This window comes from Ambystoma mexicanum, chromosome 7q, assembly GCF_040938575.1.
Source record: "Ambystoma mexicanum isolate Mex_15411 chromosome 7q, UKY_AmexF1_1, whole genome shotgun sequence".
In the NCBI taxonomy this organism is placed as follows: domain Eukaryota; kingdom Metazoa; phylum Chordata; class Amphibia; order Caudata; family Ambystomatidae; genus Ambystoma; species Ambystoma mexicanum.
In genome coordinates this window covers 748,770,902-748,795,785 of record NC_090941.1, presented here as the reverse complement: position 1 = coordinate 748,795,785, position 24,884 = coordinate 748,770,902, and the positions used below count along the sequence as shown (strand labels likewise).

General features: G+C 46.8%; 1 protein-coding gene across 2 annotated transcripts in view; it reads left to right on the top strand.

Moving 5' to 3' along the window:
• ATM (ATM serine/threonine kinase) overlaps positions 1-24,884 on the top strand; it is a 3,046,976-nt gene that overhangs the window by 1,470,333 nt on the left and 1,551,759 nt on the right. For both annotated transcript variants that reach the window (XM_069640412.1, XM_069640413.1), the window contains one exon: positions 3,176-3,422. In XM_069640412.1, coding sequence (XP_069496513.1) covers positions 3,176-3,422 — 247 coding nt within the window. The remainder of the gene's footprint in view (positions 1-3,175; positions 3,423-24,884) is intronic.

Below are 24,884 nucleotides of genomic sequence, written 5' to 3'. Positions count from 1 at the left end.
CCTCGGAAAGAAAGGTAGCCGGAAAAGGCTTTTGGAAAAGTGAAGGTGGCAAACCACAACAGTGAGTGTCAGTTGCGAGGTCCCAGTACAGAAAAATGAGGGACTACGTCAGAAGCAATGTACCAGTGGGGGTAAAGTTACTGAATAACCTACAAAGGATGAGATGATGTAGCAAAGCTGAGGACGTGAAGCAACAACAAAGCACCTGATAGAGAGTGCCAGGGCAACAATATTTGAGTACTGGCAGTACCAAAGTACTTCAGGGAGTGTTGTGAAAGAATGATATGTGATGAATATAGCGATATCCTCACTTCTTTCCCTAAGGAAACCTCCCTCTATGTGGCCAGGGGACGGCAGCTACAACCTGATCCGGACCCTCGCAGTGAGTATATGAGGGAGGACCACCTGGGGAGGTACACCTTGGGAAGAAGACAGAGCATTGTTAGAGGAAACCATATAACCTCCTTCCCTGTCACACTCTTCCCCAACGTCTTTGTAGATCTGCTTTGGTTAATCCACAAACTCTCATCAAGGATAATAAATTGGCAACTGGGACAAGGAAGAGGCAGGTAGCAGTGAGGATCACTCCCAATGAAGTTCAGCATACACTTCCCCAATGCCATCCAAGAAAAGATCCAAAGACCACTGACACGAGCAAGAACAACAGTGTAATGAAGATCACTAGGACTGGGCGACTAACGCAGCAATCTAGTTGTTGGAAAAGGTACAATCGAGCTGGGAAGTTTAAATACGACCTGGCTACAGCTGACGAAGAGAAGGAGAGCAGAGGTCTGTATACGACAGTCTGCCTCGCGATCCGTATTGAAGCCAAACACCACGCTGGAGGGAGAAACGCTGCAGCAGGCGACCTGAAGGCAAACCCGAATCCAGGAAGGAGAAGGCGAAGTGCAGACGGTCCGCGCTCGAGGGATAAGGAACAGCAGGCACCGCGCACCAAGAAAGGAGGAATCGTGAAGCTGCATTGCTTAATGGTGTGCACGCAGAGCCAATTCGCTGAAACAGTCAGGAGTGAAGGAACGCTGGAGTCAACCGGTAAACACCAGGAACACAAGTGGGTTACCAGGTTGCCGGCGAGCGTATGCGCTCCGTAGGAATAACACAAAGTGAAAGTAACTGAAGCGAGGGGATGCCAGAGACTACCAGTAAACCCAAAGAACACAAGTAGGTTAACGAACTGTCAAAGAGAGTGTGCCGCTTCATAACAATTCAGCGAGAGTCCAACATTCATGCCATTAAAGTAGTGAAAATATTTGTAGAGCCAGTTACGTATGGGTTTTTAAACTCCCACCTTAAAGAGAAAGTGCTTTGTACAATAAACTCCTGGCAGAAAAGTATAGCAGGTGAAGTTGAGTTAAAGGTTTGAACTACAAAATCCTGGCAGGAGAGTATACCAGGTGAAGACTAATATGGGTGCATATCATGCCCCTGAGAGTATTAACTATTGCGTGAACTGTTGAAAGAAGAATCTCAAGGGAGGCCATGCCCTTGAGCTTGTGAATTGTCATTAAGTGTACAAAGGAAAAGAGTCCCTAGGAATAAAATATACCCGTAGGATTTTGAAGTGAGGAGAATGCTTGGGGAAGGCTGCGATTTCCCCGAAAGAACTGAATAAACCAGGGGGAGAAAGTAATCCTCTTGGAAACCTGCTTATTCTTTTTGATAATCTGAACACTTGGAGAAAACAAGAGTCAATACCCTTTGGACCGTGGAGTTATTTTAGAGTATTAGGGCCAGAATAGGATTACGTACACAGGACATACATTTGTTTGGACATCTTCACACAGGACAGACCCATTAGTTTTGGTTGAAATTCCTCCTAGATTATCCTAGATTAGGGATAGTGAGGCATTCTCCAACCCGATTTGTTTTCAAATAAGTTTGTAGCTACAAACATGTCTGCTCTGTGTCTGCATCTCATTCCTGGCTCACCACAATATCTGTGCAGTGAGGTTCCAGCAAAAAATGAAGATGCATGCCAGCAGCACAGTTTAAGAACTTGCGACAGGAAAAACATGCTGTTGCCAAAATGGTAGAAAAATACCCGGGTGTGAGAGGGATCGCAGTAAATCGCCAGAGTGGAAGAGTATATGATATGATATGATAGTTTATTTATATAGCGCCTATACACAAGTGTTTCAAAGCACTTTGTTTTATCACGAAACATTGGAAAAAGTGAGGCAGCAACAAAGCATTAAAGCGAGAAAAAATACCAGTTGAATACAGATGGCAACAAAATACAAAAGGGACTCAACTGCTGTAAAAATCGAACCACCAAAAGGTGCAACAAGAAATGTCGAGTTTGATGCAGCAACAATCCTCCAAAACATACAGCAGAAAAACAGAGGATCCTTAGATGTGGTAGCTGCACACTAGATGGAGAGGTAGCAACAACATCCTAAAGCTGAAAAGGCAACCTCATAATATTAGAAAAGAAAAAGTGATTTGAGTAAAGGTAAAATAGGGAGCTTTAAAATACAACGGTTTGAGGCACGTGCAACCCACCGCCATAGTGTTCAAGCAGCAGAAAAACTGGTTTGGATGGAACAGTAAAAACACACCAGATGATACAGAGAAGCATTAGCTAAACACTAGAAGCAAAACCTCAAAAGTAAAATCTCAGCTGAACAGTAGTCATTAAACACGTTGATCTACTGGGATAACACAAATGCGTAGGATATGTTTGAATCTTTAGTAGAATAGATGAATTAAGCAAACCAACTCTGTACGTGCAGCTGATTTGGGGCATTGTGGTTTTTAGAGCTTCAGGCAGTCCATAATAATTCTTCAAAAGACTCTGACCCCTCCTCCCACCACCACATCAGACAAGTCCCCATGCTCCTATTTTTCAAGAAAGAACTGAAGACGCCTGTTGAAAGTATACTTCTGTCCCATTCTTACACCCGGCAATACCCAGGCACCTGCCTTCCCACTCTGCAGCAGAGCCTGCTTCCCCTCCCACTCTAACCTCCTGTCCTGTACACAATTTCCTAACATCCCTTGCCTGTACACCACTATATTAACGCTTTATGTGTGCCTTATCAACCTTGTTCCATGCATGTGCATAGGCAAAATAGAGTTCCTCTGCAGCAACTTTGCTTCGATTTGTTTTGTTAATACTTTTTTTTAAAATTTATATTTTTTTACGATTTTCTAGGTCTTTTTATAAAGTTCTCATTCCACACCTTGTGATCAGAAATGATTTTGAAGAAGTGAAAACCCTTGCACGTTTCATTGGCAGAGACTGGCGCCTGTTGCTTCCCGACTGCTTTCCAAGGATCCTCGTGAACATTCTGCCCTACTTTGCCTATGAAGGCTCAGGAGATGGTGACATGGCACTGCTGAGGGTCACTGCTTCTGATGTTTACGACATGCTTAAAGAGGAGAGCTGTTTAGGGAAGCAGGTACAAATCTTAATGTACATGACGTCATGACGTAGTGACAAAAAAGTATGCGCACAAAAGCATTTTTTGAGTTTTGCAACTTTTCAAGATAATAGTCCACTCTGCATCAATATCTGAGGATGAATGTGGCTTTTCACTTGTGTTTACATTGTCATTTGTCTCATGGCATATGTTTTACTTGACAAATGTATTTCGTGGGGCTTTCAGATTTTCTATAAGCAACTGATTTTTATATCATGTAAGAGAAGTGTCTGGCAGTATTAAAATAATCAAAACCATAGCCTTCCATTTCATATTCTACTTTACATATTTCGGAGACTGAGCCCTTAAATCCTGTTTTGGGGGATCTTGTTATTCTAACAGCTGTATAGACATTTGCAAACTATCTGATGTTTAACGTCTCTTAGGATCACCCTGTTCAAAAGAGTTATTGTCTACATTTGCTTTGCTTCCAACATGCTTGCTGAATGTGTCAGGGTATTGAGCTAAAGGGGATTCCCTTCATCTTGTGTGTTGTGTAGAAACCCATCGTTTAAATCACCTGTCAACTTAACATTCATTGGCGAGTGCTAAACATGTTTGGTATGCCTCTCTGTTGTGTTTACTGTACCTAGATTTACTAGTACAGAATGCACAGGAAAAAAACAAGAATCAAACACAGTGCCTGGTAAAAAATTGACCAGAAACACACACACAGCTGGATTTTGGTACTGGCGAGCACAATTGTGCACCTGGGGCTCGGACCCAATCTAATTATCCTAATGTTACCAGAAAAAAAGATTTTAAGGTAATCCTGTGATATGAGTGAGGCACATACATCACTGCTACCTGAAACTTTAATATTGGCAATAACGCAACAATCAAGAAATTTTGAGCAGCAGAGCGCATTATTCAGCCTGAAACTCCTCCATCCTATCATTCACCAATGCCGTCTGCCTCTCCATTACCATCATGTTTTGTACTTTACCTTCTCAAGCCTCTTTTGAGGGGAGCTTTTTCACATTTCTAACACTGGGCTATGGCCAATCTCTCCGCTCTTAACATTGCTTCCCACATCTTCGGGAGTCTGTTCTTCCCTGTCTCTTTGCGGGAGACCTAGTAGGCACTGCAGCAGGTCTATGCCCAGCCCTATCCCCCTGATCTCTTCCATCCAACTCAATACCTCTTTCCAGAACACTTGGACCTTCAGACATCGGCACCATATGTGGGACAGGGACCCCCGGTTCCCACAACCCATGGGCACATAGGGGACGCTCCCGCAAATATCTTGGACAGTTTCACCGGGTCTCTGTACCATCCCATTAGCATACCTCTTAAAGGTTTGTCTCCCCTCTAGACGGGTCTTATTCATCGATTTGTATAGCTTGGACAGTATGCCCTTTCTTGTTGTGGGCTGGTCTAGTACTTTTTCCACTGCTGTTAATTCTCTGGCCATCCCTTACCCCAATCCAATTTTTGGTGTATCAGGATACCCCTTATGCAGAGAGAGTAAAATATTGTAGTCGAGTCACCTCTCAGTACGTCCCGCACCGTGGGCCATTCCTGGAAGCTTACCGCCTCAAACAATTGTCCCACCCTCTCAAGGCCTGCATCCAACCACCTCTGTGAGCGGGCTAGTCCCTATTGTCCCAAATTAAATGGGGGCCCCCACACTAAAGACATAGGGGAGGGCCACAATGTATAGCCCTGTGTATCTCTAGATTCCCGCCAAACTGGCCAATAAACTCCCAATGTGGGGTGGGACCTGAGACGCACAAGTTTTGGTCTCAGCGGGGACCAAAAGTAATCTCTGACCTTCAGTGGGTGTGCAGCAAGGTCTTCCAGATAAGTCCAATAGGATCATCCCTCATGTGTTCCAGCATTCTCCTAATTTATGCTGCCTTGTAATATAATTGGATATCTGTGAGCCGGGAACCCAACTTCCCCTTTGTCCCTCGGAAGCGTCAGGGTCGCCATTTTCACCCATGGGGTCTTGTTCCCCCATATAAACCTACGCAGCTCCCCCGTCACCTCCAAGAAGAACTTGTCTGGGAGCTGTCTTGGGATCGCTGCGAATAAGTATAACAGCCTGGGGGGCACGTACATTTGTATAGAGGTAATTCTGCCATACCATTTCAGCACCAATGGCTGCCACCTCTTCAAGTCAGACGTTAACTGAGCATGGAAGGGATTGTAGTTGGTCTCCACATCTCCCCCAGGAGACCCAATGTTACCCACATTCTCAGGTATTGAATACTCCTCTGGTTAACCCTCATGCCTAGGAAAGTCTCCCTCTCGCCTAACATGGGGCTCTGCTCTAGTATCAGCATAACAGATTTTCCCACATTGATTTTGAGCCCCAAGAGGCGACCATACTCTGCGATATGGGTCATGTGTGCTGGGAGAGGGAGTCCTGGACGTTAGTAAGATAAGCCAGTATATCGTCTGCGAATAACGATGTTTCCTCCCCCCTATACCAATGAAACGCTTGTTCATTTGAATCGCAATTGCCAGTGGCTCCATCGCGAGGCCATACAACAGTGAGGAGAGGGGGCATCCCTGCCTAGTACCTCTCGTGAGTTTGAAGGGCTCTGCGAGCCCTCCATTTATTCGGGCCCTGGGTCTATCGTATAATGCTGCCACCCATTTCAAGAAGTTCGTCCCCAGCCCCATCTGCCTCAGGACCTTCATCATGAAGGGCCACTCGACCCTGTCAAAGGCCTTCTCTGAGTCCAACGCAACTAGACATGCGTCCATCCCCCCCACATGCAACTAGACATGCGTCCAGCCCCATGGTTCAGGTTGATAGTCTTCCTGATGTTATCTGACCCTTGTCTTCCCCTATTGAAACTTGTCACTGTGTATTAGGAGTGATATACCCCCCTCCAGTCTCGTTCCCAGGACTTTGGCCAGTATCTTTACATCTTCATTTAGGTGGGAGACACGCCTATAGGAGGAGCACCTATCGGGGGCCTTAACTTCCTTTGAGATTGCTACAATGATTGCAGCCATCATCGTGGGGGGCAAGGGGTCCTCTCCCAGACAAGCGTTAAACATCTTCACCAGAAATGGGGCCAACAGAGACTTAAATAATTTATAACATTTTATTGTGAAGTCGTCCTCCCCCGGGGCCTCATGACCTCCTCTATGGGGTTCTCAAGACCTTCAATTTTTCAACCTTTTCATTTAACAATTGCAAGTTTGCCCTCACAAATTTTGGTTGTCAAAAAGTTCTGTATGAGACAGAATTGGTATGCTGAAGCTTAAATTGTTGATTTTTGTTGTCCATTCTTCATGGGAAAGTTCTGCTGTATGTTCCCGTATTCCTCATCTCAGATATACTGTGCGGCAGCAGCACAATTTCTGAGTTTTCTTTACCACCAGGGGGCACTGTGCAGCATCAGCGTCAATCAGACTTCAGGGCCGGAAGTGATGTCGGTATAAATGGGCAACACGTGCCCCATGACCTCAGTTCCTTATCCCGCATTATCAGCATGCAACGATCGGAACACCTCACAGCTAGTTTTCCTGAAAAATTAGATGCAGTGTCAACACCGAAGCCTTTGTTTGCGTTTCCAGGGCAGTAAGGACTGTGACGATAACATGTCATTTACCAATCCTCTCAGACTGTTTATAATGTCTGGGCGTCAACCACGAGACTGCCGACTGCGGCTCATGTAAATCCATGATGCCATAGACCTTGAAGGAGAGGCGCTCAAAGCTAAAATTCGGACAATCGCCATCCAAGGCCCTGAGTTCTATGCCCTCGAACATTTTTCCTGTAAAGGGATCAAGTAATCTGAGCGATCTTTGAAAGAAGTCGCATAAGCAAAGGGGGGGTCCCACTCCCGGAGTGGTTCCCATCACTCTTCTTCTTCCTCAAAGGGACGGAGGAGGCACGCCTCATCGGATTTGTCTCCGGACACTCAGATAAGGTTCCAAACTAAATCTGACTATGCAGAGAAGTGGGAGCAATTCAGGCTCAAGATGCTTGATGTCTTTGAAAAATCGACCACATTGACGACCTCGGAGTAGACGACCAAAAAAGGGTCGGAGCCCACCACGCGATGTACAGCCGGCAGGGAATCCTGGAAAGACGAATCTAGTGCGTTGAAAAGCCCAAGCACGAGGTCTATCAAACCCTAGAAGCCTTTACAATCGAAGTTCAATTACATTTTTGGCACCACACTATGCACCAAAGTCAAGGAGGGAATTAAGAGTATGTGTTCGTTCTGGCAGGATTTATCCAGACAGATTGTGGCTGCCTTAGGCCTGAGGAGAACACCTGGCTGGGGGGGGGTGTAACCAGCAGTGTTTAGTTAGAGTGATGGGGAGTATGAAGCGGATGTTAGTATGAGAACAGCTATACCGAATGGTGTCATAGTACTGTGTTCTAGTTGAATGGTGGTGTAAAGAGAGTAAGCGTAGTGATGTGATATGATGAGTTACATGTTCTTTCAAACGTTCCATGCATTCCAAACCATTCCATGTTAGCCGCGCAATTCCAGGCACTCCAGTCTGCTTTGTGCACTCCAGTCCGTTCCATGTACTCCAGTCCGTTCCATGTACTCCAGTCCGTTCCATGTACTCCAGTCCGTTCCATGTACTCCAGTCCGTTCCATGTGCTCCAGTCCGTTCCATGTGCTCTAGTCCGTTCCATGTGCTCTAGTCCGTTCCATGTGCTCTAGTCCGTTCCATGTGCTCCAGTCCGTTCCGTGCGCTCCAGTCCGTTCCGTGCGCTCCAGTCCGTTCCGTGCGCTCCAGTCCAGTCCGCTACTCGCACTCCAGTCCGCTCCACGCACTCTAGTCTGCTCCACGCACTCCAAATCAGTCCACACACTCCAAACCGTTCCAAGCACTCCAATCCGTTCCACATACTTCCCTGTACTTTTCACTTATTACACCAGTTTCTTTCACAAACTTCATCCATCTCATCCACATATTTCACCCGTTCCATCTACATATGTCACTCGTTCCATCTACTTACATCACCCGTTCCATCCACACACGTCACCCGTTCCATCCACATACGTCATCTATTCTATCCACATACTTCACCCGTTCTGTCCACTCTACGCACTCAACGGTTCTACGTACTCATCTGCTCTAGGCACTCATCTGCTCTAGGCACTCATCTGCTCTAGGCACTCATCTGCTCTAGGCACTCATCTGCTCTAGGCACTCATCTGCTCTAGGCACTCATCTGCTCTAGGTATTCATACGCTCTAGGCACTCATCCGCTCTACATGCTCTAGGCACTCATCCGCTCTACATGCCCTATGCACTCGTCCGCTCTATGCACTCATCCACTCTACCCACATACTTCACCCGTTCCGTCCGCTCTACGCACTTGTCTGCTCTATGCACTCATCCGCTCTGTGCACTCGTCAGCTCTGTGCACTTGTCCGTTTTATGCCATCTCACGCTCTACGCACTCACCTGCTCTTACGCACCCCTCCGCTATTACGCATTAATTTGCTCTTACGCATTCGTCTGCTCCATACACTCGTCCGGTCTACCCACTAGTCTGTTCTACGCATTCATCCACTCTACACACTCCTCCAGTCTTACACACTCCTCTGCTCCACACAGTCCTCGCTCTCGGCGGTCTTCCGCTCTGCGCACTCTTCCGCTCTGCGCACTGTTCCGCTCTGCGCACCCATCCGCTCTGCGCACCCATCCGCTCTGCGCACCCATCCGCTCTGCGCACCCATCCACTCAATGCACTCATCCGCTCTCTGCATTTGTTATTTCCGTGCACTCATCTGCTCTACAAAGTCGTTTGCGCATACGTACTCATCCGCTCTATACATTCATCTGCTTTATACATTCATCCGCTCTATACACTCATCCGTTCTATACATTCATCCGCTCTATACACTTATCCGCTCTATACACTTCTCCGCTCTATACACTCCTCCGCTCTATACACTCCTCAGCTCTGCACATTCATCTGTTCTATGCAGTCATGTGTTCTACACATTCCTCTGCACTTATGCACTCCTACATTCTACATTCTCGTCCGCCCTACACATTCATCCGTTCTACACCCATCGGCTCAGCGCACTCACTCATTACATCCATTTCATTAATTTAAACCTCATTACTGTTTTCGTACGATTTATTCTTTTTATCCGCTACACTGCTTTGATCTACTTTACTCATTCTATTCTGTTTGTCCTTTTCCATTTCATTAATTTAAACCTCATTACTGTTTTCGTACGATTTATTCTTTTTATCCGCTACACTGCTTTGATCTACTTTACTCATTCTATTCTGTTTGTCCTTTTCGTTTACATTTGCGGCTATGAGTTGTCTCGCATGGATCTTGATGTTATATTGTTATTTGTCTTATTGTTATTCAAGATCTAGTAGTTTGTTGGGTTGGTGTCATTGAGATGCTGTTAATCAGTTTGGGTTAGTTTTCGTACGGGTTGGTTTTAGGGGAAGAGCCAAGTTTTCAGTAGTTTCCTGAAAGACATTAGATCTTCATTTAGGCGGATGTGGGGTGGGAGTGCGTTCCACAGCGTGGGTGCCAAGGCTGAGAATGCTGATCCGCCTAACCTGACTGATTTTGTTTTAGGTATGACTAGGAGGCCGGCTGAGCTTGATCTTAGAGTATGTGGAGGGTGATAGGGTTTTAGCTTGTCTTGAAGATATTGAGGTCCGGTTTTATGCAATGCTCGATGAGCGATGCATAAGGTTTTGAAGGTCACCCTTCGGGCCACTGGAAGCCAATGCAGAGTTTTAAGGGCTGGGGAGATGTGATCTCTCGGGCCGAGCGCTAGTAGCAGTTTGGCTGCGGCGTTTTGTGCTCTTTGGAGTTTACTCAGTTGGTAAGCGTGGACTCCGAGGTAGAGGGGGTTAGTCTGTTGGGAAAGGAGAGATAAGGAGAGATAAGGAAAAATGCACCTAAGAGCTTTAAGGTGGTAGTGGCAGGACTTTGAGACGTTGTTGACTTGGCGCAAGAGTGTTAGGTCAGAGTCAACGGTGCATCCAAGGTTTTTTACTGAGTTAGCCGGAGTCAGTGAGTTGCCCATGGCAGATGGCCAGGGTAGTGGGTGTGGAAGAAGTTCAGAGTTGCCACATACCATGATTTCAGTTTTGGAGGGGTTTAACAGGAGGTGGATTTGGGTCATCCAGAGCTCTATGTCGAGGAGGCTGGCAGAGAGGTCAGGTCGGCAGTTGGGCTTTGAGATCAAGAGTTTTAGAATTAGTTGAGTGTCATCAGCATAGTTGTAACACATGATGTTGTGTGAACAAATTATTGGTGGGTGGGTGATCAAGTAGAGATTGAACAGGAGGGCAGATAGGCATGCTCTTTGGGGAACTCCCTTGTCAACTGGTCGGGCTTGGGAGGAATAGGTGGAGAGTATCGTTATTTGGTACCTATCTTTGAGGAATGAAGCTATCCATTTGAGAGCGGTTCCACGAATTCCTAGGGAGTGGAAGCAGTCAAGGAGGATTGAGTGATTGATTGTGTGGAAGGCAGCGGATAGGTCAAGAAGGATTCGGAGTCTGCCGTGATTTTAAGGTCATCCCAGATTGAGGTTAGGGTGGTTTCAGTTCCGTGTCGGGCTCTGAAATCTGATTGTGCGGGGTCTAGGAGATTGTTGGCTTCGGCAAAGGCATTTAGTTGGGAGTAGGCGGTTTGGTCAATGAGTTTGGCAAGGAACCTGGTGGTCGAGATGGGTCGGTAGTTTTTGGGTTCGAGAGGGTCGAGGGAAGGTTTTTTTAATTAGAGGTTTGACATGAACCGTTTTGAATGCGTCGGGAAAAATACCCGAGGAAAGGGAGTCATTTATGATGGATCTTGTGTGTTCTCCTGCGCAGGTAGAAGCGAAAATTTCTTTGAGGGTTGTGGCCGGGCAACGGTCTAGCGGAGAGCCGGATGGTTTGCGGGCAGAGAGAAGTTTGAGAAATTGGTCGAGTAATATTGGACTAAAGGAGGCGAACGTTGGTTGCGCAGTGGTCGCAGGTGGTGGTTTGGCCGGTATGAGGGGAGGGTTGCCTGGTGGATGTAAGAGAGCCAGTTTGGTGGTTAGCGCGTTTGTCCTTTCGAGAGCCGTGGCGTAAAAGTGGAGAGTGAGTGAGTCGCAGAGTGATTGTGATGGGGTCGGGACGGTGGTAGTGCATGCCGATTTGGTGAATTCGGTGATGATTTTGTGAAGTTCTTTGCTGGGGTTTTTGCAGTATGGGATTCGGGAGTTGTAGTGGGCTTTTTTGCTTTCCGGTTTTTCGACCTTGTACTGATGGAAGGTGTTGGGCCAAGGTGTTTCTGCTCTCTTGGGTTTTGTCTTTCTGCCATTTGCGTTCTAGGTATTTATATAGTTGTTTAGTGGTCTTCAATTCAGGTGTGAACCATCTAGGGAACAGGCCACAGCGGGCTGATGGTTTGCAAGAGGGTGTGAGCCGCATTAGTGAGGTGTTGAGCCATGAGTCAAAAGCGTCGGGGGTTAGTTGTTTATTGAGTTGGCAGGTAGGTGGAGGGGACTGGAGGAGTGCGTCGGCTAGGTCAGGAACGATTATTAGTTTTTTCCAGCATTTGCATAGATTCGGGGGTTCTGGTTCGAGTACGGGAAGCGGGTCAGGTGAGTGAATGGTGAAAGAAACAATGACCAGATGATAGGGGTGGGGGGGCTTAGATGTATTTGGTTGTGGGAGCTAAAGATGCCATCAAGAGTGTGTCCTTTATAGTGAGTCGGGCCTTTTATGTGGGGTTGGAGGTTAATCGCGTCTAGACCGTCAACCAGAGAGTGTGTCATAGGGTTGGTGGGGATATCGAGCCATATGTTGAAGTCTCCAAGAAGAGTGAGGTTGGGATGGTTAAGTTGAAGGGTGGCCATAGAGTCGCAGAGGTTGTTTGAGAATTATCTATCGTAGCCAGGGGATCTGTAGATTATTAGGAAACTGTGTGAGAACGATGGGGAAAGGGATAGTTTAACGAGGAGTGATTCTCAGGAAGGAATTGAAGGTTATTTGTCGATGATTGAGGCGTGGAAGTGAGACTTGAAGACGAATGCTATTCTCCCTCCTCTAGAGGGACGGTTCAGTGGGATGAGGGAGTAGTCGGGGGGGGGGGGGCCCAGAGGGGGGGGAGGCTTCATTGGCGATTGGGGCGAAGTCGTCCGAGAACCAAGTTTCGTTGATGAAAACCAGGCCAGGGTTCTAAATTAAACTATGCACAGAGAGACTATTGGGGACACTAGTCAGTTCCACTAGGGCACACTATTAGGAACACTTCTAAATTCAACTTTACACAGAGAGGTTGTTAGATACAAATCTAAAACCAACTTTGCACAGGGAAGATTCTAGGCACACTTCCAAATTCAAGTAGGGCACGATGTTAGGCACACTTCTAAATTCAACTTTGCGTAGAGGGGATCATAGGCACACTTCCAAGGTCAATGACTGGTTCCCGCTTTAAATAGCAGCTATACTACAGACATGGTGCAAAGGGGGAATTACAAATGTAATGCTACCAGAGTATGAAGATTTTACAATGAGTTTAGTTTCAAATGCAATTATGTCACATCACAGATAAATTATTGGGAGACTTACTGAATGAATGATTTTATGCAGTGTGACGACTTTACAACAGAAAAGCTTAAAGGGTAGTTAAGTGGTAGGGTAGTATGGCGTGAAGTAATTGCCTCTGTCCCCGGCCTTGCCACACTTGTCGTTGGCTTCTTGCTTCTCCTGCTGATACCTGCAGATACTGCTTGGGGCCGTCTCAATAGGGGCCGTCCTTTGCCTCGGGGTCCTTAGCCGATGGGCTGCCGGGCAGAGGGCTGCCCTGGGAGGACTGGCAATGAGGGGGATCTCCTTGCCAGGACCAATCACAGCGGGGAGGCGTGTCGGGGGGATATATCAATGGAGGCAGGAGGGCTGGTAATCAGGAAATGGGTGCGGAGAGGGAGTAGGGGACAAGGGGAATAACTGGGGGTCAGGGGGACTGCAGATGCCACCAAAAAGGTGGAGAACAGGCAGCAAAGCTTCTGGGCACACTCACCGAGCTCCGATGGAGGAAAGGAGCCGGTGAGGGTGCACAAGTCGATAGACTTGCCTGGGCAGGCCAATTGATAAATGGGAGCAGGCTCGGCGGGAGGGCCGAGAATCAGGAATTGGACTGCTGGCCCAACAGGGCCACTGAGAGGAAAAAGCTCATCTAAGTCATGTCTGCCACTTCCTGCACAGACTGGGCTTCTCCCTCAATTTAAAGAAGTTCTAGATGGCACCTTCGCAAGCCCTCTAATTCATCTGAGCTGTCCTGGACTCATCCAAAGGTAAGGCTTTTCCTCCAAAGGACAGAGCTACCAACATTCAGGAGATGATCTACAAATTCCAGAAGTGAAAAAGCTTTTTTTTCAAAAAGTTGATCCGCCAGCCGACTCCTTTCAGTCCCTAATTAGCTCCTCTAAATCAAATTTGTAGTGCATGAAATTGAATTCCGTGTCGCAGGTCACTGGAATGTGATGGTATAAAAAGCCCAAACTGTCATGAAAATAGTTTAATTTAGACAACTCCCAGCCCTGATTTGAGAAAGGCTCAGCTGAGCCGAAACACGTGTAATCATGGAGAGGGTATCAGATTCACATTGAATACTCAAATTAAAGCAATGTTCCTATATTGCGCAGTCTGGTAGTCATTCGTGTAAATTAAACTACAAATTCCAGAAAGCCCAGCCTCTTCCGTCCATGGACTTTCTGAGGTTGCCTCGTGGCATCCTGCATTTTTCTGGTGCCAGACTGAGAATTATAACCATCCAGTGGGCTCTCAAATCCCAGTGGTCACAGTTCTCGGGCAACACGACGGACCTGTTGCCGGTCCCGATCAGGATCTCGCAGGATCTTCTGTGGTGGTCCAGCGAGGACAACTTGATGAAAGGGGAACTCTTTTGGCAACTCCGGCCGGATGTGTCTATAGTGATGGGCGCCTCTCTGACTGGATAGGTCCCTCACCTGAGTAAACTCAAGGTGAGTGGTGTGACAAATCTCCAGATGTCGTCACTTCTCCCGTGGGGAGAGCCCCTTTCAGTGAGGTCAGGGAGTTGAGGCCGCTACCCAATAGGCTCCATGGGGGTGGTACTCGGCGGGTGGATCTCATGGGGAGAGAAACCCCCTATCAGATGAATTAAGACCTGGAGATAACACGATATCCCTGCAACTCAACTTACACTAGCACCCCTTCCTACATCCCTAACATTAACCCATATCCAAACATCTCTGTGTTATTGTCACCATTCTTCGTCCAATATTGAGACGAGGAAGACTTCTAGTGATACACAACATCATAACCAGATCAGTACTGTGACGATGAGGGAGGCGTGGAGCAGTACAGAGTACCTCCCAGAACCACTTTGCCCACTCTAGTGGTTCTCGACAGCTGATTCGACAAAGCCCAGTTAAAAGCGAGGAAGGACTTGACAAAGTGTCAAGCCCACCCTAGAGCAACCGCAAGACTAAGTATGCTCTGGGAAAGGAGAGAGACGGACTGGGGAGCCGAGAAAGGAGGTCTCTGTCAATCTGGTCCGGTGTGCAGGGACAGCGCGGCAAGCAGCAATGAAGACGATCCTGGCCTCCCCGAAGTTTAGCACACATGGAGGAACAGTTTAACGGCGACAAGAAAGAAGCAGGCATGGCAGAGCAGACAGAAGGCACACAGGATGACCCGAGACCATCACGGTCCACGAAATAAGATATGCTGATGGACAGTGAGGTGCCGGGGCACCTATAGAGTGGCAGAGACTACTTGAGGCAGCAAGTAAACAAAAGAAGCCACATTATTGGGTATGGGACCCTGATGGATGTCAAGAGACGTTTGCAAAACTAAAACAAGATAATAACACTTGGCAGAATAGTGAACCAAGTTTAGCGGGATACTGGCGAGAACCTGCAGTGCGAGGCTTGGACCTGCACCTGTTTAAAATCAAGCATATAGATTGCTCCTCATAGTCACAGTACCCGACAGACTGAGGAAGCAAGGTGACTGCAGCCTGAGAAAGGCCTGGGGAAGGGAGACCTTCCCCATCTTCATCTGTTGGGCTGCAAGGAAAGCCACAGAAAGGCCTGGGGAAGGGAGGCATTCCCTCATTTCCCAACTCGATGAAACTGGAATTAGCAGCCTTATAGAAGTCAAAGGAAGGGAGATGACCCTTTGGCTTGTACACCTTGGGAAAACACCACAATATGGAGAAGGGCGACAGTCTCCAGACAGCACAGATCAAGGGAATGGAGACATTCCCCTCAGGCCGTACACACTGTGTTTGAATTGTTTATTTATAATAACCTTGGAGAAACCACAAAGAGAACTGTGAGATGAATACATATGAAGACAGTACTTGGCAGGGGAGTAAACGAAGTATGCATGTTACTTGAAGAGACCATATAGAGAACTGTGAAAATGATAGAGGAACACAAAACTTGTCAGGCAAGTAAACAAAGTCTATGTTTGGGACTAAGAGACCTGATGGAGAAGGGAACCAGGTCTGCGAACCAGGGTCAGGGACCCACCAAAGCCTGGAGGAGCATCCAAGCCACTCTTCGTTGCGGTGTCTGGTAGGAAGAAACCCTCTCTGCCAACCCAGGGTCACAGACCCACCACTGTTTGCAGAAGCATCATGTCTCATCTTTTTTTTCACAGTGCCTGATGGAAAGGAACCAGGTCTGCCAAACATGGTCAGGGACCCCAGAGACAGAGAAGAAGCTAGACTAGGGCCAGTTGGGTAACAGAGACATTTCCCACCAATTTTTAAACCGTGTTATAAGCCTGAACAAGGCTGGGCAAAGGAGACATCCTCCAGCAGTTGACAAACTATTCCAGAAGCCTGAAGAAGGCTGGGGAAGGGAGACATTCCCCCAACACTTGAAGAACTGATACATCTAGAACTTATGTTGTCCAGGGGAAGTGAGTCATTCCTCTAGGCTAGGAAGACCTCCTTTTTATTAAGTTTAACTTCGAATGTGAGGGACAGAGCTAGGATTCTGACATTGGACTTTTTGCTTTTGACATCCTGACCGTGACGTTAGTTATTTTGATTGAGGCAGGGAAATCCCTCTAAGAGTTAGGACAAGATAGGGTTACCATGTCGCCTCTGTGTCAGAGTCTTACTTCTGCACCCTTACAGTGGTCTTTGGTCCCCAGCGGAGGCAAAACTCCATATAAAGCTTCTGGAGTTTAGGGCGATCAGGGAGGCACTGATGGCCCTTTTGCCATCAATATTGTGGAAAAAAATCCTACAATTGACACACAACACAGTGGCTGTGCACTACCTCAAATAGAGAGGGGGTGTACAATGCAACTCTAGATTTGGGTTTTACAAAGATGGATTTCCATTACGGCAATTCATCTGGACGTGAAGGAGAACACAGTGGCGGTCCCTGAGGAGGCAGGTGTAGGTCTCATGAGTTGGAGCAATTCCGGGAAGTCCTTGCAGAGATCTTCACCCTCTAGGAAACCCCTCAAGTGGATCTATTTGAATCCAACTCCAACAGGAAGTGTGAGCAGTTCTGCTCCTGGGAATTTCCCCCGAGAGGTGCACTGGGGGACACCTTTGTGGTGGACTGGAATTATCCACTACTATGTGTTCCCACCGATTCCAGTCATACGGCACATCATCAGGAGGCTGAGGACGTTTGGTGCAACAATGATCTTGATTGCCCCGAATTGGTAAAGGCACGCCCCTAAACGCTCACACCAGAAAAAATACAACCCGCTGGAGAAAAGGGCCCAAGAAACTCTTGCAAGGATAACAAGTTTTATTTTTACACAAATAGGTGCATCAGAACCTTGCTGCCATGGAACGTTCTACCTGAAAAGGGTCATAGGTCACGTCATTATATGCAGTGGAAACCCACGTGGCTGGTTGGTGCGACTCTATACATGGTCGGCCCTCTCCATAGGGGATGCCAAGCCATTGGTCCCAGCCCAGTCCATCCCTCCATTACGTGGGGTCTGCTGGGCTCACCATCTTTTGGGAACCAAAGCCAAAGAAGCAATTGGTTACATTTGCGAACAGTGCTATTCTATCATTATTCAGTGCACCTGGCATGCTCAAAGAGTGGCACAGAGGATTAATGGAAGTTTGGGAGGAGACCTTATCAGTGGGTACACTTTACTTTATTTATAACGCGCATCCATAAACCTGTGGGTGTGAGTGCATAGACAAACACAAACAAGTAACACGTAGAATCCAGGTGTGGGATCATTTCTGCTGTCAAGAGAAATCGGAAATTAGACTACTTAATGGAACAACCAGGTCTTGAGTTCCTTCTTAAACACACTCAAAGAGGACGAACCTCTCAAAGAGGCAGGTAGCTAGTTCCATAATATGGGACCTACACCAAAGAACGCTCCTTCCTGAACCTTTTTAGTTTTGCATTTTGGTAAAAATAAAAAGTTTTGGTTGCTGGATCTCAGACTTCTGTAGTTGGGTTTGTCCCTAATATGATCTTGAAGATAGGACGGCATAGTACCCATTCGACATTTGAATGTGATTACCAGTAGCCTGAAAGGGATATGTGCTTCCACAGGGAGCCATTGGAGAGCGCGTTGAGCCTCCGTTACATGGGAACGCGAGGTTAGACCTGTGACGACTCTAACTGCGCCATTTTGGACCACTTGGATTCTGTTGATGGTTGCTTTACTAGCTCCTGCCAGGAGACTGCAACATCAATCAATTTTGTCACCTATTATTGCCCGAGCAGTGGCTTAGTCATTTTCGTGGAAAATGTACGGTGTGAGATGAACAGTTTGATGTAATATATAGCTGATGATACTGTACATCCCACATATGGTTTCATGTTCAATGCCTGGTCAATAATAACTCCTAGGATTTTGACCTTAGGGAGCGTCGAGATATCTGTATCCCCTAACTGAAAATGCTTGTAAGCCGGGTCCAGCTTGGCAAGTGTACCTACTGTCCCCACTATCATAGGTTCGGTTTTTCCTCGATTGAGCGTCAGATTATTCTGCATCATCCAGCATTCGATAATAGAGAACATTCAATTAAATTCTATTTCATCTTGACGGTAACACCCTGTGAGCAGCATGACGCATTGTGTATCATTCGCGTAGTTCGAGAATAGGACCCCTTCCTGTTCAAAATGAGCAAAGAAGGGGGCCATAAAGATGTTATAGATGCACAGTGTCGTGCAAGCACCCTGCGGTACTCCAAAAAGCACAGAGATAGGTGGAGCCATTGTGTCATCTGCACTGACCCTACTTACTCTATTTGAAAGGATGGATAGCATCCATTGAACTGCTGCTGATCAAAAATGTGCCACTTCCTTCAAACGCTCTGCCAAGATAGAATGGTCGACAAGGTCAAACGCGGCAGATTGATCTAACAAAGTAAGCAGGGAGGCGAGACCTTTATCCATTCTGTTCAGTAACTTCGATTTTAAGTCTAAAAGAGAGGTTTCGGTCCCAAAACCCTGTCTGAACCCCGATTGCAGTGGGTTCAGGATAGGAAAGAGGTTAAGGTGTTGAGCAATCTGTGGATAGGCGACTCGATCCCAGAATTTAAGAAGGAATGTAGTGTTGGTTATAGGCCTATAATTTGACGGTATATCTTGGGCCAAGCCAGGTTTTTTTAACAGTGGCATAACCCAAGCCTGTTTCAGATCGTCAGTAACCATGCCAGTTAAAAGAGATGAATTAATGAACAAGCCTGGGTGGACAGGTTTTGATAATGATGGAAGAGCAGGGATCGCCTGTGCATTTAGTGGCCTTAAGCTTGGAGATTACCATAGCTAGATCCTCGGTGGTGATTGGACTAAAGTTGAATATTGGGATAGCCTTGTCTGTAACAAAGGCTTTACACTCACTAATGGCCACATTACCGGCGGTCAGTTTTTTTTTTAGTTGAGATGCCTTCTCGAATCCCTTCCAATTTCAGGGACATCGCGTTCTGAATTTCAAGACACCATTTGTCGTCTTTGACAATAGTGGATGCCTGCAGTTGGGGTGTGGTCTCCTGCTCTTTGAGAGTCTTAAACAGTTCCTTCGAATCCGAAGTTGCCAGAGATTCTTAAATTGTGGTTCATCATCTTAGCTGCCACTATGGCAGCCTGGCGCTTTTGAAGTTCACTACCTCTATCCATGAGGGAATTCATTATCACAGTCCTGCTCAAGCCACACAAACCCCAGCACAAACCCACATCCTAAATACAGATACCAAAATATTTGCTAATCTATTGTGAATAGATCAGATTGTTACCACACATGAATAAACTGGTACATCCTGATCAGTCAGGATTCATCCCCACGAGATCCACCTCCCAAAATCTACACACTGTTTGCCATAATATCCCAGCTGGACCCCAAGGCAAAGGTGATAGCGATTTTGCTCGACGCTGAGAAAGCATTTGAGTCGGTTTCGTGGAGGTACATGTATGCCATGTTGGGGCAACTGCGGTTCAGGCTGAGGTTTCTGGCTTTCATTCGTTTACTATACAAAGACCACAGAGCTAGAATGAGAACAAATAACACTATATCACCTGGGTTTGCACTCCACGGAGGCACACGCCAAGGATGTCCTCTGTCCCCCCTCATTTTTGCCCTCACTATAGAGGGTATAGCAGCGTTTCTACGACATAGACACTCTTGGGGTGTCCGGATTCGTGTCCCCTAGTTCATCTGCATTTACGCAGATGATACCCTGTTATACATTGGGGACCCCAAGATTAACCTGGCCCTGGCAATGCGAGATGTAAAAGAATTTGCTAAGTACTCTGTTTACAATATCAATCAGGCTATGTCTGAAATCATCCCACTGACACAGGGGACTGTACAATCGAATGCCACAGTGGACTTTCGTTGGTCCCCAAGCTCAGCCTGATACCTCGGGATCATAGTGGCCATCGACAGACACATTCTGTATACCACCAATTACGAACCATACATTGTATAGCTTGAGGCCAAACTGAAACTAGGGAACAAACTCCTGATATCAATGTATGCCTGCATTGCCCTCCTGAAGATGGTTGTAGTTCTGAAACTCCTATATTTGTTTAGTAACATCCCTATATGGCCCGGACGATTGTTCTTTGACAGGTTACATAAGCTCGCCTCTAATTTTGTATGGGTGGGGGTGATAAGAATGAATCAGCCTAAAAAACGATGTGAAAAAACGACACAGGCGGCTTGGCTGCCCCAGATTTTGTACTCTATTACTATGCCGCACAATCACAATTCGCAAAATACTGGTTCCAGAGCATAGAAAACTACGCCCACGTACAGGTGGAGAAATACTCTGCCGCCCCCGTAGACTTAAGCTCCATGATATGTGATCCAGAAATGTGGAGGCGCTGGGGAGGTCCACTTAGTGGCCTGCATGGTACGGGCCTGAGCCGCGTTGTTTTGGAAGGTACAATGTACAGAACCATATAGTTCTACCTCCCCTCTCTGGCACTACCCTGACATTGCCCCCACATTGGACACAATGCTGCAAAGAGTATGGGATCCCGGAAAGGAACTGACGGTGGGTGATATATTTCCAGGTGGTACGTTTGTAAAACTGGAAGAGGTACAAGGAAAGGTTGGTTCTGGGCTCGCCATAACGTTACAATAACATCCCCTAAAAGCAGCATGCAGACGCAAATGGCCTTCGTTCCCGACTGAACCGACCCCCACCCATTCATACTCGGCATCATGACACAAGAAGGGGTTGCAAGGGAATATTTCCACGATATATAGTATGGTGCTATCCCACTCCCCATCCAAAAACACGATGAAAACAAAATGGGAAAGGGACCTAAGCATAACATAACAATTGATGAAACACAAGTCTTCCTTTCCTCTCCTTCCCCCAGAGCTCTGGTTCTCTCTAGGCTGGACTATTGCAACAGCCTCTTTCTAAATCTGCCTGCCACTACTCTCTGCCCTTTGCAACTCATCCAAAACAGGACTGCGAAATTTTTCCTTGGCCTCAAGCCCAGGAATTGTATCTCTCCAGGACTGACATCTTTGCACTGGCTCTCAGTGGCGGCGAGGATTAAGGTCAAAACCCTCTGCATTGTCCACAAGGCCTTCTGGGGCCTGCAACATCAATACCTTCAACTCTCTCTTCCTAAATATCTTCCTTCTTGAGCTCTCTGCTCATGCGCCTCCAACTCCCTCAGGGTAAGTCGCTTCTCCAAGCAGCGAGTTGGTGGTAGATCTTTCTTCTGCTGGGCCTCCCTCTGGAACAGCCTCCCTGCCTCTCTGAAACTTGAGGAGAACCATCTCCGGTTCCGGAAGCTCCTCAAGACCTTTCTCTTTGCTTCTGCTTTCCCTCCTCCTCTCCTCTGGCTGAATCTGAAACTGCACTAGTTACCTAGCTACTCTCTGATCTCGGGCCCAGTCCCCCTGCCAGTTGCTCACCTGCACTGCCCCCCTGGCAACCCTTGCACTCGGGGACTGTTTCTGTACCCCTGCAGCCCCTACTAGCACTTGACACCTGATGTCTGCACTTACCCTTGCACTTGCCACCAGCTAGCTGCACTTTTTCTATTGTTTTTATTTAATGTACTGCTATCATATGTACTGCTCTGCCCCCTACCCTTTTCCCCTTGTACTTTTCCCCTTCGCCCCTCCCCTGCACTTGAGCAATATCAATGTCACCTGGCCTATTAGGATTGTTGTCTCTGTCTTCCCTCTGTTTCCCCTCCCTGCCTCTTCGCGCCTTGAAACACTTGTGTATAGACACATTATAAATGCCATATCATATCATATATCCAATACTGTCAGCTCACTAAATCAGTTTCCCTCGTTTCATTCTCTTATGTGGCCCAATGGGTTTGCTCACAACACTCATATTGCTTCTATCATCATAAATGGTTATGTTAAGATAAATATTGTTTTAAAGAAATGGGATAACATGTTCTAATATCGTGCTCACATTCATACTCGTATAAACAGGGGTACTTGTTGATCTATTATCGTTATTACGCTCATCACTGTTAGACATTAATGTTGGTTATGTTAGTGAATTCCCCCCTTTTACTCCCACTTTTATATGCACTCCCCATATAAAGGAAGCTCCCCAATAAATTCCTAAAATAATTTAAAATGATAAATAATCCTGCACTAAAATGCATACCAAACATATATGAATATGAGCATTCAGGAACAGTCTCAAAGCTAATACGTCTTCTAACATGAACTGAAGTATTTGAAGTTGTCAGCTCTGTTTTCTTTTCACCTGAGGAGAAAAAAGAATGTACACAAGGGAGGCTGGGGAGAGAGAGATGTTATAAAATATGTCAGAAGCTGTGCATGTGCAGTAATGAGAAGAGGGCTGGTATTTATAATTAATGTTGAGGTGTATGCACAATTTGAAGTACTTTTAAGTGGATTGTATAGTGTTGTGGGGTGCCCTGCCGACATCAGAAACTTGTATCCAATAACAAAGCCCCTTTACTTTTACAGCGAGGGTGTGGAAAACACCACTTTGTAGGCACCATGAAATCTGGGATTACTCCATGTTCAAACGAAACTCATTACGTAAATTAATTCACCGGGCATCCGAGGTTGGGTGGGCAGGGAACCTGTCGCAGTTATGTTTGCAGTGTCCTATATGTCCTCTGGTCGGGCGGCGCATTCTTTCGGGAGATCAATTTTATTGCACGTGTTAGGATTGTCAGATAGTCTTGATCCTCTCCACAACACTTATGGTCTGAACTGATAAATGGAGCACATGTGTTTGATGCCAAGCAGTGCTGTGATCTCCTTAAAGAGCTCTTGAAATAAATAATAATTAATAATAATAATTTGGCGTTTATATAGTGCTATGAACCCTCAGGTATCTGAGCGCTGCTTATTATTACCCACGGTGTGTGGTGCTCATTTGTCGACCTCGGAAGGATGGAAGGATGAAAGGCTGAGTTTGGCCCCGCCGGGATTCAAACCTGCGTTAGCAAGCTCTGCACGGGTGTCAAAGCGAGCGCTCTACTCGCTGTGCCACTTGACCGGCTAAATGTGCGCCGTTGTCAGACCTTAGCACATCACGCACACCCCATCGGGCGAAGACCTCACTGACTACAAATCTGGCTGCACATTTGGCATCCGGATATTCACAAGGTCCTGCCTCAACCACTGTGAAAAAGGGCAGACCATAACAATCAAATACTGGGATCCATTGCACCTTTTGCCCATGTCTTTCTAATCTATGTGTAACTCGTGAAACGGCCCAATAGGGTGGGGCAAAGTGCCCCGTAAAGTTTGGCACATCATGCCTGTGCTGAAAGTTTGACACGTGGCACAGTGTATGATCATGTTGGTGAGGTGCTCCTGAAGTTTGGGCACAAACCAATCTTCTTGTATGTCAGCTGCAATGTGTTGTTTGGAACTGTGGGAGAGGTGATGGAGTTGGTCAAAAGCAATCTCCAACAGTTCACATGGCATTACTGCTTTGCCAGTGCACTTTGTGAGAAACCTGAAGGTGTCTCCCTGTTTAGTCCTTGGGGATCTGTCATCCAGGTGGCCTGGGCACGGCCATTGCTATTGGATCCAGTTCCTGGGGTGGACTAGTGAGGGAGGATCATCTGGATGAGGAGTTCATGGGGAGTTGGAGTGGGACACTCACGGGGGAGATGCGGTTTCCCCCTTCTTGCAACACCTTTTCCCCATCCTACCACATAAGATATTCCAAAACCATGCCCTGCCCCCTTTCCAGACACAAACACTTTCGCACAACACAGAAGAAAATGGACTAACACCAGAGCCTTTTATCCGACATGTCCCAATACAAGGGTCAGGCAATTGACCAGAATCACACACATGTCTCGGGAGGATAGCTCGAGGGCAACGTGCCTGCCTTGGAAGCAAGACGACACAGAGCACCACAGGTTTGATCCCCGGGTAAATAACCTATCATATCACACCTGACAACCCCGCTGATAACAAAACTGGGGAAGGACATCTGTCTCGGTGGTACCAACCTTGACCCCAAGGATAAAGAAAGGCAAGCGCTTCATCACAGCCGGTGACTCGAGGGAAGAATCGATAAGAAACTGAACTGTGCTGAACGAAAAGAAGCCAACGGCTAGTTTGAACTTTGAGAAGCTAAAGAGGGGGAAAAGTGGACACCAAGTGAAGCTGTTTGGCTGTGTATGCTGCGTCCTCTATTCTGTTTGTGAAAGTCGTCCTTAAGGTGAAGCCTACAAGGTGTGGAAACGCGGCAAAAATACAGAAGGACTTACTAGTAATTATACTCTTGCTACATCTCCGTTATAATTCATGGATTTTTAGCATGGACTTTGTCCCTCACATATCTTTTCTGCTTTCTTCGCAGCATCTTTGATTCATTCCTGGCCTCGCCACCTCCCTACCCAGCAATCCTACATCAGCTTGTGTTCTCACGCTCCTGCATGCGCACCCAAGGGAACGCCAAGTGAAGCTGTTTGGCTGTTTGGTTGTGCGGTGGGCGCGGAGTCCCTTCCCTGCCTCTAATTATTGTGGTTTCCATTATTACCTATTGTATGAGTAGTCTTGGTTTGCATT